We start from the raw sequence: 22,870 nt of genomic DNA on the forward strand, positions 1-22,870 counted from the left end.
GATATGAACACACATGTATTTCCCTCTTTTGTCTGTTTTAAATAGTAAAAAACTGCTAGTACTCGGTGGCTAACAATACAGATAATGGGGATTCAGCTATTTTGCCTAGGGCTGAGCGATATGGACCAAAACTGATATCCCGGTATTTTTAGGCAGTATTGCGATATATATGTGACGTCAGCGAGGGTTTCAGCTGAACTGTATTTGTTAGCTTTAACAGTTAGCAGAGGCAGATTGTCTGCTCTGACAGCTGTTCTGTTGAATCTTTTCACCGGCTTGTGTTACCTCTGGTGGATAAAGATGAGCCTCGACCCGCCCCAGCAGCATACAGCCACGGTGCAGGCACATCGGCTGTGCGCCAAAGCACATCAAAAGATACCGGTAGGACAGTATTGTCTTAAATATATATCTCTTTCTAAAATATACCGATATTACTGTAATACCGGTGTACCGCCCAGCCCTAATTCCGCCTATAAAGCTATCCAAAAACCTTCAACAAAGTTTTATATAAATTCTATAACTATTAACTAACAGGTATATTCATGATAACATGTAATATTTACAGTATTTTGGTCATTTTAATCTTTCCACAGAGTGCATAGCAACGACCGCTTCTTATGTCAACAACAACAACATAAAGAGCACTTTCTGTTTGCCACTACTAATCATGGCAGACTTCATGAGAGCCAACAACGACTACTTTGGGACAAATGATGATCCAGGGTCTCATATGTTTTATCTTGAATATAAAGAGGATGAACTAACAAGTTTTAGAAGGTTGTTGATAAGCAGATTCACCTACAGTGAAACACTAACCGTTATGTGGCACTATTGCTCAATAGCAATAATGATAATAAGTGCAAAAAAAGAAATACAAAATAAGAACTTAATAAAACAGTGACTTACAAAAACCCCTCTCACTGGGATGCCGACAGATGGGATGGTTGTGTCTTTCAGCACAATATTTCTGCTGCCGGTTTGGCTGGTATAGTCAACATAATCCTTATTCCTCAGATTAAAAGGAACTGCATGTGTTCACAGTACATGTCCTGTGCCCACAGACATGGACACTGCCAGCATCCCGGACAATTTCCGGCCTCAACTCCACATTTCTCGCCTCAAATACACAGACAGAGGAGAATACTTCTGTGTGGCTCGTAACGCACTTGGAACCGCCCGATCCAAACCACTTCTTCTCAACATGACATGTAAGTGTAAATTGTGGGCTACAGAGGAAGGTGAAAATGTTGTCTCGATTTTTATTTTCAGTGGCATACAGTTACGTCCAGATGACCAAAATTTCACTAACAAGTTCTCTTTATGTATTTTTAGCCCCTGAAAATGTATCTGGCAGTCATTTCCCATAATATTAATTACATTTTTAATAATCAGTAGATAACTAACTATACTTAAGTATAGTTGCTTTCTCTTGGTGTGACATCATCTACAGAACTGGAGCTCATTTGCCTGCATAGACAGTGTGGATAAAGGCATGTAAACCTATTATTTTGATCGATTAATTTTGTGTTTTTGTCACTCTGGTCCATGATTACTTCAAAACTAATATGGTTAACATTATGAGGAAAAAAATAATTGAAAGAATCGCCTTTTACGGACTTCCATGCTCTTCCATCTCCTCTTCCATTAACACCATAGTAGGGATGGGAATCGAAACGCGGTTCTTTTTCAGAGCCGGTTCCAGTGTATCAATTCCTTGAAATTGCTTGCTATTTTTTCAAACGATCCTCTTAACGGTTCTTCCGGGTGATGATGACGTCATCACACAACACGTGTAGTGATGTCAGACATCAACATAGCTGGCGCCCGGGCAAAAGAAGTGAGCTGAAGTTTTTCCGACATTTTACGAGAAAAGATTGCAACAGCACTACTTTTAATAATTCCAAGGTTGCTATTTCATCAAAAGGAGGACATACGAGCAATATGCTGAGACATTTAACTATAAATGAATGCCACATTTTTGAACCACGCCGCAGTAGCAGTCACCTGATGTAAATACAACAGGTACTAATGCCGCTTACAATAATAGTGCTATTACCTGATAACTTGAAATGAATGCCATCTAATTTAGATAAGAAAGAGGAGACGTATTCTGAATTGTTTGGAGGCGGGCAGTAATGACTCTAGTTCACGTCTGCATTCACCGCAGCAGGGAAGAGTACCACTCGGCCAGGGAAGACGAATGTCACCATGCAGTGCCAAAGTTTGTGGTCAAAAGCTTGCAATAATTTGCCACATAGTTGCTCCATATATATTTTAATCAAAAAACTAGAATGATATGGCATCAGAGGGTTGGTCTTAAATTGGTTTAGAAGTTATTTAACGTACAGGAAACAATACGTGAAGCAAGGCGAACACACATCTACAACGCTAAATATTCCCTGTGGTGTACCCCACGGATCAATACTAGGACCAAAATTGTTCAATCTCTATATAAATGACATTTGTAAAGTTACAAAAGATTTAAAGTTAGTATTATTTGCGGATGATACAACAACGTTTTGTTCAAGAGAGAACACACAGAAGCGAATACAAATAAAAGAAGAAATGAACAAATTAAAAAGATGGTGTGACAAAAACAGACTATCTTTGAATCTCAGTAAAACAAAAATAATGCTATTTGTTAACAGTAGAAGAGAAAGTCAAACACAAATACAAATAGACGGAATAGAAATTGAAAGAGTAAATGAAACCAAATTTCTAGGTATAATGATTGATGATAAATTGAACTGGAAATTAGAAGATTAGAACCTTTATTTAACCAGATAAGAAACCCATTGAGATCAAGATCTCTTTCACAAGGGATCAAGATCTCTTTCACAAAGGAAAGAGATCTCATGTAAAAAAAAATATAAAACATAAAATAGCAAGAAACACGTCAATAATGAATAAAGCAAAACATGCTCTAGACCAAAAATCACTTCATATTCTCTACTGCTCACTAGTGTTACCATATCGGAGTTATTGTGTAGAAATATGGGGAAATAACTACAAAAGTACACTTCTTTCATTGACGGTCTTACAAAAAAGATCAGTTAGAATAATACATAATGTTGGATATAGAGAACATAAAAATCCTTATTTATTGAATCAAAAATACTAAAATCCCTGAAATGTATGCAGGCTGACCCTTTCTTTAGATGTATTTCTACAACCTGCATCAATGCATCTGGGGGCCATATTTGATCATTCCTTCAAATTCTGAATGTAAATATCGTAATTCGGGATCAGAATCAGAAATACTTTCATAATCCCCGAGGGGAAATTAAGATTTTCAGCACAATCCCATTCTACAGCAGACAAACATTACAGGGAGACAGAACAGGATCACTGATGGGTCTGCCAACTTCTGGCGCCCCTTACAAATAAAGGTGAGAAACAGGTAAACGCTGGGGGGAGAAAAAAAAAATTCAGTCTAAGCTTGAGCCCCTGGAGAGGGGTCCAGACTGAAGCCAAGGAAAGAAAAATAAAAACTCATAGCCATCGCACACATAAACATGTGTGTAAGAGGGGAACATCAAAGAACACAAACGACATTAAAGACATTAAAAGAGCAGAGCTGATGCAACCAGCCACATCTACACACAGCCACAAAAGTAAAACAACAACAACAACAACAAAAAACCATATACACTGTGGTGGCCTCTGCGGTGTTCCGCGCCATCGTCTGCTGGGATGGGGGGAGCATGGCAAGAGACAGGAGTAAACCCAACAAAGCAACCGAGAGAGCCGATTCCACCCTCGGCTGCCCACCAACTCTCGGCCAGTGTCCGGGATGAGATACTACACAATATCAAATCACCTTTTAGTCTTCTGTCGGTGATGCCAGCACACTGATGCAGGCCCGCCCACATTTTGGAGCTAAAAGTAGGCGTTCCTAAATGTGCTGAAACTCATCGGAACACAAGCCTAAAATCACTACTGTGTCTATTTGGGGGGAATTTTATCTGTAGACACCATCTTTAGGTCCAGAACTATGTGCCAATGTTGTCAGCATAGAGGGGCCCTTTGAAGATTGAGTGATATTAACAAACACTTGCAAATACAATTTATTATTATTAATATTACATGTATGCCTAAATATTCTGCTACAAGCAACACAGAAACCCTGCAGGATTAAAACAATGTTTTAACATAAAATCAATTAATATAATAGCCTATGAAAAATGTTTTTTTTTTACTATGAGTGTTTTTCTTCCCTGTTGTTGAGACTCTCCAAAAAACACCCGTGTGGTGTTGATACCGGCTGGCGAAACCCGAGAGGGCTCCAACGTGAACCTCAGCTGTGTCAGCCATGCCAACCCTCCTGCCACCAGGTGGAATTTTATCGTGATTAATTATGCACTCCTATTATCATCATCGTCATTGTCTTTTTGTGTCACTTTGTTTAGTCTTCCATTGTTTCTAGTAATTACAATTAGTTATTGTTCCACAATTACAAATTATAATGTTTTAGGGGCTTTTAATGGAAAAGTCCCAAGAAGCCTTTTTATTCTTACCATCTTTCGACAGGCATGCTTGGTATCGTATCCTAGGTGACCAGGTGTTGTCCAAAGGAAGTGTCCAGAACCTGACGTTCCCCGCAGTGCGTGCTCACCACTCGGGTCAGTACTACTGCACGGCATGGAATCGATTAGGACGCCAAAGCTCTCACACCGCCGCTCTCACTGTGCTGTGTGAGTCACTTTTCTCAGGTCTAACTTTGACTCAAACCATGCTTGTTAACTGTCAAAGACAAGCTGGGGAATGACGTGTCACTTGTCAGATTGTGGCTCTGTCTCCTCTCCTCCACCACTTTATAGGCAGGCTTCCTGTCTCTCTCTCCCTATTTGCCTGTCCAACAGCCTCTTCTTGTTGCCCGCTAACATCCTTTCTTTTAATACCCCCACTTTATTTATTTGCAACATAATACATAGCTGATATACATATGGAAAAAACGCATCAGGATTCTATAAATCTGAAATGTGTTCCCTTTTTGGAGCAGGAGTGCCCCGATCAGTCTGATATCAGATTTATTTATATTTTTTAAGTATCGAATGATATCGGCTTACATCTAAAATCTCCGATATAAGCTACGAGCAGTCATTCAGCGCGTTTACTTGTGCAAAGCTGAAGGCCAGTTACGATCTAAATGCCTTCCAAAAAACACACAAAAATGGTCTTTTCTTGTATTTTAGTGAAGTCGTTTACAAAAGCAACTTGGTATTCTATGGGCTACTAAGAGCTAGCAACTACACTACAGCTAAGCACACAGTTGCACATGAGCTAGACCAGACCTGGGCATTGTACGGCCCGCGGGCCGCATCCGGCCCTTTGCGCATCCCTGTCCGGCCCGCGTGAGACTAATCATAAATTACAAAATAAATTTCAAAAAGTATCTATGTCGAGTGTGCAATACAACGGTACTGCTTTTGTTTTGAAAAGCGTTATTTGTATTACTTCCGTGTGGACGTATGCGCGTGTGCGATTGTGAGTGAATTGAACGGCGCAATAACAAATTACAAAATAAAGTTTAAAAAACATCTATGTCGCGCGCGCAATACAACTGTGCTGCTTTTATTTTGAAATGTGTTATTTATGCCATATTTCCGGGGGGAACCTGTGAGTGAAGGTGCATAGAGACAAGTGATGAGACGCTAAAAAAATAAAAGTTGATGACGAATGGCGTGTTTTGGACTGGCAAGTATTTCTTTACATAAATTAATGGTAAAGCCGTGTGCTTAATGTGTGGTACACAGCTTGCTGTGTTTAAAGAATATCATTTTCATCGCCACTACACGAGGAAACACGAGGGAAAATACCGGAATGTGTCTGATGAAGCGCGCGCAAGGGAGGCCGATGCGTTGATGGTAAAACTGCAAAGCCAACAAGGACTTTTTGCCATATTTCACACCCCCAGAGATGCAGCCGTCAGGACAAGTTTCGTCATTTCTCACAAAAGCGCCAGAAAAAGTAAGGCGTTTTCTGACGGAGAGTTTATTAAGGAGTGCTTATTGGACTTTGTTGCGCTGTATGCCCGGAGACATGGACTGTTTTTCGCTAACTTTGGATGAGAGCTGTGATGTACGTGACACCTCCAGCTGCTCTTCTTCTTACGTGGGATAACTGCAGACTTTCAAATCAAGGAGTAGCTGGCAGCCATGCAGTCAATTAAAGAGACAACCACAGGTAATGACTTGTTCACATAGGTAAATGCGTGTTTGGACATGTTAGGACTGAAATGGGACAAGCTGGCAGGTGTGACAATCCAATCCACTTTATTTATATAGCACATTTAAACAACAAAATGTTTCCAAAGTGCTGCACAACAATATTAAAAACAATATTCAAATATTATCCTTAGCTCCACCAATGACTGAATAAAAAGAAAAAACAATTACATATAAAACCAATATAAAAAACAATATAAAATAAATATGATTAAAAACTGTTTTGAACAACAGATGGTTGTCCAAATCTGATGGGGAAAAATGTTGGATAATGCAGGATAAAGTGACCATCAAAAGCAATCTGCTTTTGTATAAAGTTAAGTTTGGTTAAATTAAATTATTATTATTATTATTATTATTAATTATTATTATTATTATCATCATTATTATTTATCTTACGGTATATCAAAAATAATATTGAGCAAAATTTAATTGAAATATTGCTGTGTGGCCCTCCAGCAGTGCTCGGGTTGCTTATGCGGCCCCCGGTGAAAATTAATTGCCCACCCCTGAGCTAGACACACGAAATAAGTGTCCTTAATTGAACAATATTTCATTTTAAAACACAACATTTAGTCAGTTGCATTTAGCTGGTAGGTGCAAAGTCTCCTAGGCAGAATCGTATTAGAAAGTGTCCAGTAACAAACATGTCCGCCTCATTCAATTTACTGCATCAAGAGCTTAAACTAGTGTAATACTGTGGCCACTAGGTGTCACAAAGAAAAATACCAATCCACTTTAACTTAAAGACAGCGTAAATCCATTCCAGACGGTGTATCTGGGTGATCCAAAAAATTATTTACAGCCAAATCAAGATTCTTATTTATGATTCTAAATCAATTTATAATTTAAAAAAATATTAGAATATACACAGTACAGGCCAAAAGTTTGGACACACCTTCTCATTTCAATGCGTTTTCTTTATTTTCATGACTATTTATGTTGTAGATGGTCACTGGTTTTGTACATAACTCCGCATTCATAGTTTTGATGCCTTCAGTAACAATATACAAAGAAAATGCATTCAATGAGAAGGTGTGTCCAAACTTTTGATCTGTACTGTATATTTAGAATTTAGAATATTTATAATCATGTTGTAAGGTTCACATAACTAATGGTTAATTATAAATAGGTTAGTGTTTTTCATACCTACTATTGTTCTCTGTTTGAGTAATTTATCTTGATCAAGCCTTTCCTAACATTCCAGACCACAGAATAATAAAAGTATGTATTGTTCGTGTTGATATGGTATCGCATCAACGACGGTATCGGCCTAAAGTAGTAATCTGCCAATATTGGTATCGTGTTGGATCGGGACACCCCTACTTTTGAAACTTCCACTATTCTGGTGTTGTGGAATGGAACTTTTTTTTACCATTGCACTTAAAAAGTACAACCAAATGTGTTTTCAGTACAACCCACAATGATGTCTATCCACCCAGAATACTGACGAGGTCACATGTCATCACTGATAAAAGGTCTAGCCCCAAGGCCACAAAAACATAATTATTGTAAATGTTGAATGCCGTAATAACTATTGTATTATATAATCTTTTACAGTGTTTCCAAAGCACATATTTTACATGAGAGAAATCAAGGCTGCAAGCCTTATTTTGACTTACTCTGTTGCGTGTATGGCAACAGCTGCATACACAAGTTAATGATGTCCTTTCTGCCATCTAGTGGAATAATATTTGATTGTTCTGCCTGTCACTATGCACAAAATTGCATTATTTGTACAAATAAAATCATTTTTTAGAACAGTTCAGGTGAACTTGGATCCAGTTCTGCGCTCCCCTGATGATCTTATATGGTACACTAATATGTTTGAGAATCACTGCTATATTATAGTATATTGAAATGCACTAGTAGATGTATTAAACTATACTCCAATCATTGTGGCAAGGAAAAATTTATAAATGCAGTTAATAAACAAAAGTCTAAATATTATTATCTGGACCCATCACACAGAAATATTTCTTTGACAGACCCTCCCAAGAACACTTCAGTGCTGGCTCGTCCGTCCAGTGTGGTGGATGCCGGCCGACCTTTGACCCTAACCTGCAGCAGCCAGGCCAACCCAGCCGTGGACAACTTCACTTGGCATCGTTTAACACCCAACGGGGCCTCTGTACAATGTCAGCATCATGACAATTTACTGTTTTCCACACGAGGATCATTATAGCACATCGCCCTATTTTTTGTGCTCCCTCCCCCCAGCATGGGGCAGCCGTAGCGGGCCGGTGTTCGCTTTCTCAGAGGTGGGGCCCGGAGAGAGCGGTCAGTACTACTGTGAGGCTAGGAACCGCATCGGAGTCCACAGCTCTCCTGTCCTCACAGTAAGAGTCAGAGGTACAAAAAAATTCATTTATAATTTGGTTATATACAAAAACAGACATCTTGATTAAATTCCATTGTAAAAGAAAATTCTACTAATTCAAACTGAAAATGATTTAAATTATTTTCCGTTCACCAGAATGGGAACCTCAGAACTGCTCATACTTGTCAACCATCTTGTTTTTCCAGAGAAAGTACCCTCCCGTTTAAATAGTTTTACATGAATTTATAAAAGCATTAACAATTTCCCTCATTTCCTGGGAATTGATAAATGTACTTGATTTTTTGTACTTTTGTGTGTGTTTATATTTTAATAAATGTTAATTGTTTGATAATTATTTATTTATTTATTTCATATTTAACACTGACGGATTATGCAAATTGTGCTGTCCAGTTGTTATACACTGTTTTCTCACACTTTGAAGTCTCATTTGCAAGTATTTTTGGTATACTGTGCATGTAGTTGCAATCAGATGGCAGTAGTGTATAGGCTATTTAGGCGTGTTGCCTTATTAGAAAGCAGTCTTTGCCATGAAGCTGAATGTGCTAGTATAGCCTTATGTTGAGTCCCAAAAAGTGCTTATACTGTATGTATTGTATTTAGTGCACACTTGGTGTTTATCACATGCATTTTAGTTGTAGTTTTCATTATCAAATTTGGAGGTGTTAAAATCACCATGTAAAATTGCTAATGCTAATCAGTAGTGGCATTGTAAAGTAGCATCGAACTAGAACATTTTAAAAAAGCGGAGCTTTACTTTACATCCGAGCGTCTTCCATCCGGCATACTTGCCTCCATTTGGTCTGTTAGGACATGCACCTGTGGCCTATCACCATTGGAGTGCTTTTAATGCCGGTGCCGCTGGTGCATTGTTTACTGTTTGTGTTAAGCGTGTTGTGTTAAATGTTTAAAATGTAGCAAATTTATTTTAAAAAATTAAAAAAAAACTATTCACAACATCTGCTCAGTACTTTGATGCACCTTTGGCAGCAATTACAGCCTCAAAGTCTTTTTGAATACAATGCCACAAACTTGACACACCTATCTTTGGGCAGTTTCCCCCGTTCTCATTTGCAGCACCTCCCTAGCTCCATCACGATGGATTGGAAGTGTTGGATTTCATCCAGGATGTCTCTGTATGTTGCTGCATTCATATTTCCCTCTATCCTGACTAGTCTCTCAGTTCCTGCCACTGAAAAACATCCCCAGAGCATAATGCTGCCACCACCATGCTTCACCGTAGAGATAGTATTGGTCTGGTGATGAGCGGTGCCTGGTGTCCTCCAAACATGACACCTGGCAATCACGCCATAGAGTTCAATATTTGTCTCATCTGACCACATAATTTTTTTCTCATGGTTTGGGAGTATTTCAGGTGCATTTTGGCAACCTTTTGACTAAAAAATGAAGTCTGTCTAGTCACTATAAATTACAAGTGTGATTGGTGGATTGCTGCAGAGATGGTTGTCCTTCTGGAAGGTTGTCTTCTCTCCACAAAGGAATGCTGTAGTTCTGACAGAGTTCTTGGTCACCTCCCTGACTGGACTAAGATGAATGCAGCAATGTACTGAGACATCCTGGATGAAAACCAACGCTTCCCATCCAACCTAATATAGCTCAAGAGGTGCTGCAAAAAGGAATGGGCAAAACTGCACAAAGATAGGTGTGCCAAGCGTGTGGCATTGTATTCAAAAAGACTTGAGGCTGTAATTGCTGCCAAAGGTGCATCAACAAAGTATTGAGCAAACGCTGTGAATACTCATGTACATGTGTTTTTTTGTTTTTTTAAATAAATTAGCAAAATAAAAACTTTTAACATTGTCATTATGGAGTATTGTCTGGAGAATTTTCAGGACAAAAATGGATTTATTCCATTTTGGAATAAGGCTGTAACATAAATGTGGAAAAAGTGAAGCCAAGGTTGTGTGCGAGTATATATTATATTCAAAAGTGAAAACAATAGGATGAGGTGTGTCCTCGCTGATCATTTCTATATGAGTAAATAACAGAAAAAAATGACTAAAATACAAACTGGTTTCATTTATTTGTGTTTGAAAGGACGAGTTCAAGTCCTTTGGTTGCATCTGTTTCTATGAGTCACGGTGAGTCATGTAAAGCCGTGGTGCTTATGAGCGAGGAGGAGATGAGGTGTTGTGGAAAATGACTATTTAAAGCTAGACAGCTGAAGAAGCCTTTTGGAAACCCGAGGCACAAGTCGAAGCGCTGGCAAAAACGATGCACAGCTCTTTTTTTCCATATCTTGTTACTTTCTGTTTGTACGACACACTCAAGTATTTGGATCACCGGCTATTTCATGGCAAACATCTCCTCCACCAGGTCGCCTAAAGGCCATCGCTTTGGCGTCGGCAGTAGGCGTGTCTGCCGGCCTCATCACTCTGACAGTGGCCATTATGATTAGGTGACATGTTTTTTTATTAGGGGGTTAACAATGTTGACTTTGCATTGAAACGGAACACAGTAGAATGTGACAACTACAGCTTAATAGATAACAAATAAGTGGATTCACTTCTTTAATTATGAAACAATAACGTGGTACCTTGGTTTTGTTTGGCAAAATTTCAGGTTTTGTTTTTTGATTAAAAAAAATGTCAAGCGTTATCCCTCACTCATGTTTCTTGGTGGGTTGAGGGAGATTTCACTATAAAAAAATGGAAGCATAACTTTTGTTTATCCATGCACTGTGCAGCTGAGATAGGCTACAGCAACCCCTGCGACCCCAAAAAGGGACAAGCGGTAGAAAATGGATGGATGGATGGATGTGTTGTACTGCACTGGTGATTCTCAATAAAGCATGTTAGGAAAAAAAAAAAAAAAAAGTATCTAAGACGCACAAAACAAGTTAATCAAATATAAGGAAAAAAAAAGAAAAAACCTAAAATCCATCAATAAGTGAATAAATAATCAAGGAAAAATAATGATTAAAAAAAATCTGCCTTTTTGGAACGGATTAGGCCAGGGGTGTCAAACTCATTTTAGATCGGGGGCCACATGGAGAAAAATCTACTCCCATGTGGGCCGGACTGGTAAAATCACGACACGATAACTTAAAAATAAAGAGAACTTCAGATTGTTTTCTTTGTTTAAAAATAGAAAAAGCACATTCTGAAAATGTACAAATCATAATGTTGTTGGGGTTTTTTACACTTGTATGTTGCAGTTAATAGTATTCTATCTTTATTTGTTGTTATTTATACTTTCTGAATAAATTATGTGATAATGTTTGTCAGACAACTCATTGGTGTTGATTTTCAATCTATCAAGATAAAAAAATATTATCAAAATGAAATTACAGGATGTTATTTATGTAGTTTGATCATTTTCCTCGACTGATGTACTAACATCATGTGGTTTATTTTTTTTACATATGTAGCATCATCTACAAAGATACAAATAATTGCTATTGCGACATCTAGTGGACACTTTTAGAACAGCGGTTTCTTTCATTTAAAAATTTCAGCTCATTTTTATACTTAGCAAACTCATCCCGCGGGCCGTACGTTTGACACCCCTGGATTAGGCTCCTAACAAAAACCGAGGTACCACTGTAATCATGTTTTTGGGTCATTTATTTATAACACCTTTTGTAGATCTTAAGTTAAAAACTATTCATTTCCAACATACTGATGATGGCACTGAATTGTCCACAGTAAAAACATGCACAGAGTTGACATGGAATCAGCGGGTGTAGCCACCAAGGTATGGCCTTTTAGACTCCTTTGATGATCATGTGTGCACTTTCTCTACTTCCTGGCAGCTTCTGCAACATTGTGTTGTGTTTCAGCGGCCTTCTGTGACGCCTGACACTGCGTTCTATGAGACCACTCCGCCTTTGGTCCCGAAGAGAGAGGCCTTAATGTCGGACATACCAGTGAGCAACACACACACACACACAATCTTGTATCTGTTACCTTCTTGAGACCTCCAAAAAATGCAGACCTCTTTAGGACCACTCTTTCTAGATATATACAGATTTTTATTTACAACATTAATAATATATACATACAATGCAAATATAAAAAAGGTAAGCTTTTAGTTAATTATTTATTTTTTTATTGTTTGAAATTCCATCCATCCATCTTCAACCGCTTATCTGGAATCGGGTCACGGGGACAACAGCTCCAGCAGAGACCCCCAGACTTCCCTCTCCAGAGCAACATTAGCGACTTCCTCGTGGGGAATCCTGAAGCGTTCCCAGGCCAGAGAGGAGATGTAATCCCCCCCATCTGGTCCTTGGCCTGCCCCGGGGTCTCCTCCGACTGGGACGTGCAACGAGGACCTCCCTAGGGAGACGCTCGTGAGGCATCCGCACGAGATGCCCGAACCACCTATGCTGGGTCCTTTCCAAGCGAAGGAGCAGCGGCTCTACTCAGAGTCTCTCTCGGGAGACTGAACTTCGCACCCGATCTCTAAGGGATATGCCAGCCACCCTTCTGAGGAAACTCATTTCGGCCGCTTGTATCCGCGATTTTATTCTTTCGGTCATGACCCACACTTCATGACCATAGGTGAGAGTAGAAATGTAGATAGCTCGGTAGACTGAGAACTTTGCCTTCTGGCTCAGCTTTCGTTACGTCACAACAGTGCGGCAGAGAGACTGCAATACTGCCCCAGCTGCTCCGATTCTCCGGCTAATTTCCTTCTCCATCTTTCCCTCACTCGTGAACAAGACCCTGAGATACTTAAACTCTTCCACCTGGGACAGAGTCTCGTCCTCTACCTGGACTGTACAAACCATCGGTGTCCTGCTGAGAACCATGGCCTCAGATTGTTTGAAATTTTGATTTGATTTGATTTTTTTATATACATTTTGGCCAAAGGGGCCGCATTTCAATTTCTTACACACACTTGTTATTTCATATGTTGACCAGAGGTGGAGCACTTTTAAAACCGACACACAGTCAATTTGAAAAATCCCTCCTTTTTGGGACCACCCTAATTTTGATAGATTTCACCACTAGGGGTGCAAATGAGACATTCTCTATTAGATGCAATGGTTTTCCGTATTGGGACCATGATTTTGGTCCTAACTTGTTCACCGGTCCTCATATGGAAGGTACTTTTCCTTGTTGATGTCTCAAGAAGGGTAGAACTACAAGAACACACACACACATACACAAGCGCGCACATAGAAATAATAAAGGGGCCAACACATGGTGTGTATGTGCAGGAGGAACCTGAAGACTTGAGTGACAGCTCCCACCCTGCTATTGTTCCTCTTAAGGATGCTCCTCCAATCAGAGAAGCTGACACTCACAGCCTCGCCTCTCAATATGTCACCGTGCACTACTCTAAACGATCAAGGTAAATCTTTTTACTATATAATGAATTGTTCCTCTTACCCATCTCAGCTGCAGACAGCAGAACTGTAGACACGCTGATATTCCAAGTACATCATTATTCTCCTATCAGCACCCACTCCTGCTCCTCGTGAATACATTCTGTTTATTGGAGGAAAGTGAAACTGCTCACAGATTTCAATGCTAAAGGGAGAAGTAATGATGATGTGACTCAGATGTTCTCATTAAGCCTTTTCGTTTCTGATGCTGCGAAGAGGAGAGCAGGTGCAGGTCCACAACTTTCCACTGGGGAGGGACCAGAAAGCAAATGATTCTACAAATGTTGTTTACACTCTGCTGCACCCCCACCATCCTCATCACTAAGGTACGACATACATATTTATATTCTATCAGTAATACATCGTATTGGTATTATTTTATGAAGGTTTGAAACATATCAATATATACTATATTGCCAAAAGCATTTGGACACCCATCCAAATGATCAGAATCAGGGGTCCTAATCACTTGACCCCGCCACAGGTGTATAAAATCAAGCACTTAGGCATGGAGACTGTTTCTACAAACATTTGTGAAAGAATGGGCCGCTCTCAGGAGCTCAGTGATTTCCAGTGTGGAACTGTCATAGGATACCACCTGTGCAACAAATCCAGTCGTGAAATTTCCTCCCTCCTAAATATTCCAAAGTCAACGGTCGGCTTTATTATAAGAAAATGGAAGAGTTTGGGAAAAACAGCAACTCAGCCATGTAGTGGTAGGCCACGTAAACGGACAGAGAGGGGTCAGCGGATGCTGAAGTGCATAGTGCAAAGAGGTCGCTGACTTTCTGCACAGTCAGTTGCTACAGAGCTCAATACTTCATGTGACCTTCCAATCAGCCCACGTACAGTACGCAGAGAGCTTCATGGAATGGGTTTCCATGGCCGAGCAGCTGCATCTAAGCCATACATCACCAAGTCCAATGCAAAGTGTCGGATGCAGTGGTGTAAAGCACGTCGCCACTGGACTCTAGAGCAGTGGAGACGCCTTCTCTGGAGTGATGAATCACACTTTTCCATCTGGCAATCTGATGGACAAGTCTGGGTTTAGAGGTTGCCAGGAGAACGCTACATTTCGGACTGCATTGTGAAATTTGGTGGAGGAGGAATTATGGTGTGGGGTTATTTTTCAGGAGTTGGGCTTGGCCCCTTAGTTCCAGTAAAAGGAACTTTGAATGCTCCAGGATACCAAAACATTTTGGACAATTCCATGCTCCCAACCTTGTGGGAACAATTTGGAGTGGGCCCCTTCCTCTTCCAACATGACTGTGCACCAGTGCACAAAGCAAGGTCCATAAAGACATGGATGACAGAGTCTGGTGTGGATGAACTTGACTGGCCTGCACAGAGTCCTGACCTGAACCCGATAGAACACCTTTGGGATGAATTAGAACGGAGACTGAGAGCCAGGCCTTCTCGACCAACATCAGTGTGTGACCTCACCAATGCACTTTTGGAAGGATGGTGGAAAATTCCTATAACACACTCTGCAACCTTGTGGACAGCCTTAGCTGCAAAATAGCTGCAAAGGTGGACCAACCATATTGAACCCAATGTGTTAGGAATGGGATGGCACTTCAAGTTCATATGTGAGTGAAGGCAGGTGGCCAAATACTTATGGCAATATAGTGTATGTTTATCAATACGCATAAATTGTCAATGGGCACTGGATGTTTGTTTTGTACGGACTATTACTCTCCAGTTGTGTTGAGTTGGTTTCTTTCTTTCCCTCTGTTGACAGTGTTTCCAGTTGGGATCAATAACTTGTAAACACAACCACATGCTCATCATGTTATAACAACCACGGTGTGGTCCTGCTGCTAACTTTCTATATCACCGATCCCTACAAACCTACAGTGCTAAAAAGATAGCTTTCCACCCCTTCCACTGTGCCTCCTGCTGCTTTTTAGAGCTGCACCACGTCAATGAAATCAATAAACAGTAAAAGGCACGACACAACTGGTTGCTTTATTAACAATGATGCTGCTTTTACTCCAATAGATGTTGAATAATTGTGTTATGTATTAGTCACACACCCTTATAGTCAATGGTTTAGGACTCAGATTACATGTTGTGTGTTTACATTTGTTTAACCTGGGAATAAATACTTGTGAGAAATACTTAATACTGTTTAGTTGTGTGTGTGTGTGTGTGTGTGTGTGTGTGTGTGTGTGTGTGTGTGTGTGTGTGTGTGTGTGTGTGTGTGTGTGTGTGTGTGTGTGTGTGTGTGTGTGTGTGTGTGTGTGTGTGTGTGTGTGTGTGTGTGTGTGTGTGTGTGTGTGTGTGTGTGTTATTGCACAAGGGTGAGTTGCTGAAACCTTTCAGCAGTTAAACAAGTACTCTTTAAAGCTAAGCTAGAGTTGTCATTTGTTGACTACCCACAATGCTGTTGAGTGATATGTTGTTTTCAGCTACCAAAATATACATGTAACTGTCAAAATGGCAAATATTGGGGTCTAAATATTTAAATTACATACAAATAAAATCAGTTTTAGTGTAATACCACATACACGAGACAAATAGTAAATATTAGAGTGAGAGACAAAGCAACAGTCAGCATTACACAACAGTTGAGCCTGTTTTCCAAATCAGATTAGACAACAGAGAATCCGGTTAGTCTGACCTGTGTCATGTTATCATTCACCAACAGCAAATCTGGTTGAAAAGCGTGAAGCAAAGGCAGTCATTGTTGAACTCATATTAAGTACAGTGCATCCGGAAAGTATTTACAGAGCTTTACTTTTCCATTATTTTTTGTGTTACAGTCTTATTTCAAAATGGAATAAATTAATGTTTTCCTCAAAATTTAGCATCAGGCTGTGGGGATGTTTTTCAGCGGCAGGAACTGGGACACTAGTCAGAGTAGAGGGAAATATAAATGCAGCGATGTACAGAGACATCCTGGAAGAAAATCTGCTCCAGAGCACTCTTGAACTCAGACTGGCGTGACAATTCATCTTTCAGCAGGACAACGACACTAAGCACATATTTTTTTTCATTTTGGAATAAGTCTGTATCATAACAAAATGTGGAAAAAGTAAAGCGCTGCGAATACTTTCCAGATGTGTTCTATGTAACCCACACCGGGCCAAATGTTGTTGAGCAACAGCAAGCAAACAAAATGAAAACTTAGAGACATACTGTAATCCACGTTTCAAAGACATTTCTTTTTTGGCATGTTTTGTTTTCATGGGTTATGAAACAATCAAATCTATTATAATAAAGCACAGTACTTTTAGTGTATTGTAACACATAAAGAATAGTTATTTCACCTAAGTTTTAATTCGTAAATAGTTCTTATAATTAAGATGTGTACACATTTTATATACTGTATATTGTATATATATGTGTGTATTTTTAACATATTGCATACATTGTATATCAGAGGTTATGTTTCAAGAAAGGTAAAGAACTGGCACAATTGTTTGACTCCTTCTTTATAGCTTTTCCAAAATGAGATGAGAGTTTGCTCATGTGTGGTCACAAAATACATTTAAAAAAAAATCCTTGAATACTACAATTGGGATGACAATGTTTATTCAAGTAGAAAGCATTATCGTTTCTAAGAACATGATTTATTGCACTGTGGGCATACAGATCTGAAGATCATCCAAAAAACAATGGATGGAAACATGCTACATACACAAGGCATCAACTAGTATTTACAAAACAACAAAACACAGCGCATCACCTTGACCAGGTCATCCTTAATCCACAGATTGTGTGTCAAATGTGTTGCAGTATAGAGTCAAGATGGGAGATAAACCATTGCCATAGTTGTCTAAAATGTGGACTATATGACACAAAGAAAATCTTTGATTGAAAATTAACACACTATAGGCCTGATCTACTAGATCCCAAATAAGTGCCAAATAGCATGTCACCTTTTCTGGGCTTTCACCGGCGCACCTTTGAACAGAACCGTAGGTGCGCTCTGGGAGAAGCCGGCAATACCTGCAATGGTGTCATGATCTGACATGACAATTATTGTCAGCCTACTGTATGTTGTATTTGTTCCTGTCCAAGGCTCTTAATTTTTTGTTCCACTTCGTGTTTCACTATGTAAATCGCTTTGAGTCACTAGAGAAAAGCCCTATATAAATATAATTCACTTCACTTCTGTTTGCCTCCTCTGGACGGTGCAAAGTCATTTGCTTTGCTTCGCTTGTCTGATATATAGTTTTTTGCATTACCTCTTTGCATTATCATCTCGCTCTCCCTCTGTCACTGTTCCGAGCGGGGCGCAAACCCAGGTCGCCCGTGTGAAAGGCCAGCGTACTACTGAGCTAAAAGCACAGGCAGTACCTGAGATCGCTACCACTTTACTTGAAGTTGACTTGCTCACCCTTAGGTTAAAGGTGGCCCTGCATACAATCTGCATATACATCAACACAGTCATGCTATTTTGGTCATTTAAGAGATGCAATCCTCAGCCCACGAGTTTAGTAGATTAGGTTTGCACACGTTTTATTACATCTTTAGTAGATCAGGCCCTAGGTTGTTTGTTAAACGCAGTACATTCGGTACATTTGTGACAAGTTGAGCTTATCCATACGAATCTACAGCGCTAAAAAAATTTCAAGAAACATTTTTTCTAAAGAACTCCTACAATTGTTTTCAGACAAATTATTTGTTTGTCCTAATTTGACACCTTTAGCACAACAAAATTGGCCCAGGGGCAAGTTAACAGCTATTGTATCACCTGTCCAGTGGCAGATGACTCTTCAGTGTTGTGTCTTTACAACAGATCATACATCCATGACTTCCAAATACGATCTGAGTCAAAACAACAGAACGTATGAGCCTTTTCCATTAGTACAAGAACATTGGTGGTGTGAATGTATGGCTTTTGCAAGTGTTTACTGACAGTGTTCCAGAGCTCTTTTGCAAACTCAATTACATTTACATTGCATAAATGAGCTTTGCATTTCTTTAACTGGTTTAATACTATGAATTGTACATGCTGATGTCACAAGTAACTAGAGTAATGGTAAATGGTATACCATTTAACAACACTCACTCTCTTCAATAAGCCACATTATTTGTCGATAGACACAATATTCTGAATACTAGCCTTGACGTTATTACCTTTAAATAATTAATATGACCATTATTTCGGAGTATTTCTCAGAATACTGTTGCTGACTTTTGTAAGGTACAAATCCGTAATGCTGGATAAAGAAAAAATTGAAAAACCATGATATGGTGTGAACTTGACAAACAATCATATGCTTCTCATTCACACTTACAGGGTTGGCAAACACTCTTGAGCAGGAATAGCAAGCATAGAAAACGTCAGAAAAGTCATGTCCGGGCCATTTTATGAACTCCTGGTGAATTGTTATAGTTCTGGAGGAACAACCAAAACAAAACAATGAAAGTGGAATACCAAAATATTATAAATTGATTATATCAGTGATGTGAAACACAAATCAATAATTAGGAAAACTCATACCCTCATGGCTGTAGATATCCAAGGAAGAAATCGGGACACCCTGCTGTAAACGCCAGGTTTCTTGGCCATGGCACATCCTGTTCCCCAGCTCACAACCCCCAGCAAACGGTAACGGCTGGTCTTTGACAAGCAGTCCTCTGCCACAAAGGGGCCGCCACTGTCACCCTAACACCGCAGTGGGGTTAGGTATATTTATAACTCATTCATAGAAAAGCATTAAGAAACTAACAAAATCACAGATACAAAAGTAATCAAATAAGTTATTGTCTAAGAGGAACATCAAAATCACACACCTGGCAGGAGTCAATGTTTCCCTTTACATAGCCAGCACAGAACATGCTGGTGGTGATCTGGTTGTCATAGTAATCCGGGGCATTACATACAGCGTCACTGATGATGGGGATGTTCACCTCTTGTAGAACGTTTGCTGGATTACCTGAACGTGATCATGTAATGTCAACAACATCAATACTTTGGCATGTCTGTATCTCTGGGTCTTACCAAAGTATTCAACGTTTCCCCAGCCTGTTACTGTGCCCATCTGTCCATCAATCAGTCTTTGACCATATGCTGGCAGGCACACAGGTTGGATGTACTCTACACACAGGAGACATCGAATTGTTTTAAGCATAAACGTGCAGTATCTATGTGGTATGTAAATGCACTTGATGCATCATGCGTGCCATAGGGACAAGAGAAGGTTCTTTCAAAGGATTGTTACCACTTTAATTCTTAGTGAAGTAGGGTTGCAGTTATATAGCCAAACACTAGATGTCCCTCATGATCAGCTGAAGTGTTTCTTTAAAAGCTATTGAAATGCATTAATATATACAGTAAGTGCATCATCATCTACTGTTTTTATTCTAATTAACTGAAAATGAGTAATGTTGATTAAAGTAGGCATGTATTATATGTATTATTATGCTTGGACAAACTGTGTATCACTGGAAAGACCCAAAGATCATATGTTTAGAACTCAAATGTTTAGAGGACTTTAAAAAAGTATTAGTATTAAGTATGCAAAATACTCTAATGAGCTATTTCCTTTCTGGAAGTGTTAAGATCATGTTTACTGAGGAAGAAAAGGGTTCCTCTGTGCCTCAGTCAATCATACCATTGAAGGTGAGTGGCTGGGTGAGGGCCAGTACAGCAATGTCTCTGCTGTTGTCGTCAATGTTAGGGTCCACAAAGGGCAAGTAGCTGCTGTGGTAAACAATAGTTTTCACTTCCGCCACAATGGCATTGCCAGGTTTGTTGTAGATGGAGCCCAGCAGCACACGCCATCGACTGATGACGCTAAGACGTCTAATGGACAGAGTTATAAAGAAAGAGTGAGTGAGTGAATTATGTCTTATAGAAACATTCCCTTCATTTTACAGTAAACACACCGGCCTCACTATTGTGTATATCTGCACAATTTAATTTGATTTGTCTACAAAATCATGCCTGCGTATTTACTGACATATTGATATATACTGATTCATAGTTACCAAAAACACTGATGCAACTGAGCTACAAAATGTTTGGCACATGACTGAATACGGTGTGTGTTTATGGGCCATTCCACAAAATTGGTGCCATTTGCGTCCAGAGGAAATCAAACATATAAATTAGGGCTGCCAACTTTTAAGAGATAACGCATGGGATTAATTAAAAAAGATATTGCATTTTTCATGGATAAACTAGGGCTGTCAAAAATAACTAGTTAACGCATGTGATTAATCACACATATTATAGCATTAATCATGTGTGTACGCAGATCAATCACGCAAGTGATTTTTACTGCACATGCTCCTTTATCTCAACCGCAGATGGTTACCTGAAAGGTGTTGGTTGTTAAGGTCAGTGATCAGGTCAATGCATACATCAGTGCAAAGATGAATGAGGAGACTCTGCCTTGTGCACTTGCTGGCAAAATTCACTGGACTGGACATCAGATAAAACTGTTACCATGACGTGCATTCAAATAAAACATTTTTAAAAATGTTGCTGGATGACATCCTGACTATAAAATGTCATTGGTGTCCAAATATTGGGGTCTTTTTTAGATTAACTGAAACTATGCAAGCGAGTAGTAACAATCATGATTAACCCAAATTCAAATGTGTGATTAATCTGATTTTTAAAATGAATCATTTGACAGCATTAGTATAAATTAATCACACAATTCATTTGGAATGCACATTGACCACCGATGGATATACAATCAGTGATCTGGGCCCACATCTATTAAGTGTGTATCAAGAGAGAACTTCATGGCTGGCTTGTATACATATTTTTACATGTGGTGTCTACTTTGGCGACACTCAGAGGTGATGCTGGGTAACTGTTTAAATAAAAAAATGTCAAATATTGACTCCTCAAAATGATTGATGTGCACATCAGAGACATATTAACACATCCTTGTATGTGCAATTGCATGAATGGATATAAAAGCATAGGTAAAGTGGTGGGGAAAAAAAACGTTAAAACAATTGCTGCTTTAGCAGTATCAGAAGATAATACTAATAGTGTTATGACCACATTTGGGTTCCTCGCAACCAGGTGTGGACCAATGCCGGCTGTATGGGACTGAATTATTGGCATGTTAGCCAGGTATATTAAATGTATTAAAAATTAAAGCGCAATCTGCAGCAACAGTCGGTTTTCCTAATGTATTTGGAGCTATCGATTTCACACAGTTTGCTCGCCATCACATGACGAATATGTATATGTCGACAGGAAACATTTTCATTCGATAAACGTACAGATCATATGTGATGCTAAAATGCATTGAAGCAACATTGTAGCAATGTGGCCTGGTTCAACCTATGTTCTAAGTCATGGTTGAGAACAGACTACAAGCTGGCTATGGTTGGCTTCTAGGTGAGTACATTTATTTTATGTAATTATCCTAATATTAATCCCTGTGAAGCATATGGAGCATACATGGCCCCCCAAATGTTATATCCCGTCTTTACAGCATCATGATGAGTCAGTGGTTAAAGTTAGTGACTCGCTGTTTTTTTCTGGTTCAACTCGCTGTTTTTTTCTGGTTCAACTAAATCTTATGATCTTTTAAACAAGCCGCTGATTGTCACTGTGTGCGAAATACACTCAAGTTAAACACCCATGGTAAGGTGTGAAATACTAAACCATACCTTTCCCCCAGCGAATGCACTGCTGCACTAACTTGCAACAACAATAGTGGAATAGAGTACATGTTTACACTCCAGCAAGAATTGTCAGTGAAATTCTTATTTTTTGCATTATCTTTGTGTTTTTTGACTGTGCACACAGCGGGATTTCGGGCACATGGCTAATTTAAATATGATTTGTGTATTTAAATGGGGCCGTGTACTGCAATTCTCCGTTGATTGGGATGTACAAAAGAAATGTGGATTAATGCGTGCGCACACTTTAATACATCTGAATTTGTTCGTGGGTATGATGTTTTCTGGATTTGAGCGTACACCAATTTTTTGTATAAATCAATGCAATTCTTAATACATGAG

The 22,870-nt window shown here is 39.3% G+C and overlaps 2 protein-coding genes across 9 annotated transcripts in view; one reads left to right on the forward strand and one right to left on the reverse strand.

The window, feature by feature from the left end:
• The window catches only part of si:dkey-33i11.1 (B-cell receptor CD22), a 29,750-nt gene extending 13,788 nt beyond the window's left edge, over positions 1-15,962 (forward strand). The window contains exons 6-16 of the mRNA XM_062063522.1: positions 1,062-1,208; positions 4,229-4,334; positions 4,531-4,694; positions 8,216-8,365; positions 8,448-8,579; positions 10,903-10,984; positions 12,234-12,282; positions 12,368-12,454; positions 13,754-13,887; positions 14,138-14,247; positions 15,663-15,962. Coding sequence (XP_061919506.1) covers positions 1,062-1,208; positions 4,229-4,334; positions 4,531-4,694; positions 8,216-8,365; positions 8,448-8,579; positions 10,903-10,984; positions 12,234-12,282; positions 12,368-12,454; positions 13,754-13,887; positions 14,138-14,246 — 1,160 coding nt within the window. The 3' untranslated portion in view covers position 14,247; positions 15,663-15,962. The remainder of the gene's footprint in view (positions 1-1,061; positions 1,209-4,228; positions 4,335-4,530; positions 4,695-8,215; positions 8,366-8,447; positions 8,580-10,902; positions 10,985-12,233; positions 12,283-12,367; positions 12,455-13,753; positions 13,888-14,137; positions 14,248-15,662) is intronic.
• A 1,475-nt stretch (positions 15,963-17,437) lies between these two features.
• Positions 17,438-22,870, reverse strand: part of hpn (hepsin) — a 32,056-nt gene continuing 26,623 nt past the window's right edge. For 5 of the 8 annotated variants that reach the window (XM_062063527.1, XM_062063525.1, XM_062063523.1 and 2 more), the window contains 5 exons: positions 20,491-20,681; positions 19,878-19,973; positions 19,670-19,812; positions 19,377-19,541; positions 17,439-19,270 (listed from right to left, as the gene is read on the reverse strand). In XM_062063527.1, coding sequence (XP_061919511.1) covers positions 19,226-19,270; positions 19,377-19,541; positions 19,670-19,812; positions 19,878-19,973; positions 20,491-20,681 — 640 coding nt within the window. In that variant the 3' untranslated portion in view covers positions 17,439-19,225. Of the gene's footprint in view, positions 19,271-19,376; positions 19,542-19,669; positions 19,813-19,877; positions 19,974-20,490; positions 20,682-22,870 lie in introns of all 8 variants that reach the window. The other 3 variants (XR_009827789.1, XR_009827790.1, XM_062063528.1) reach the window with 3 other exon arrangements.

This window comes from Entelurus aequoreus, linkage group LG11 (assembly GCF_033978785.1).
Source record: "Entelurus aequoreus isolate RoL-2023_Sb linkage group LG11, RoL_Eaeq_v1.1, whole genome shotgun sequence".
In the NCBI taxonomy this organism is placed as follows: Eukaryota; Metazoa; Chordata; class Actinopteri; order Syngnathiformes; family Syngnathidae; genus Entelurus; species Entelurus aequoreus.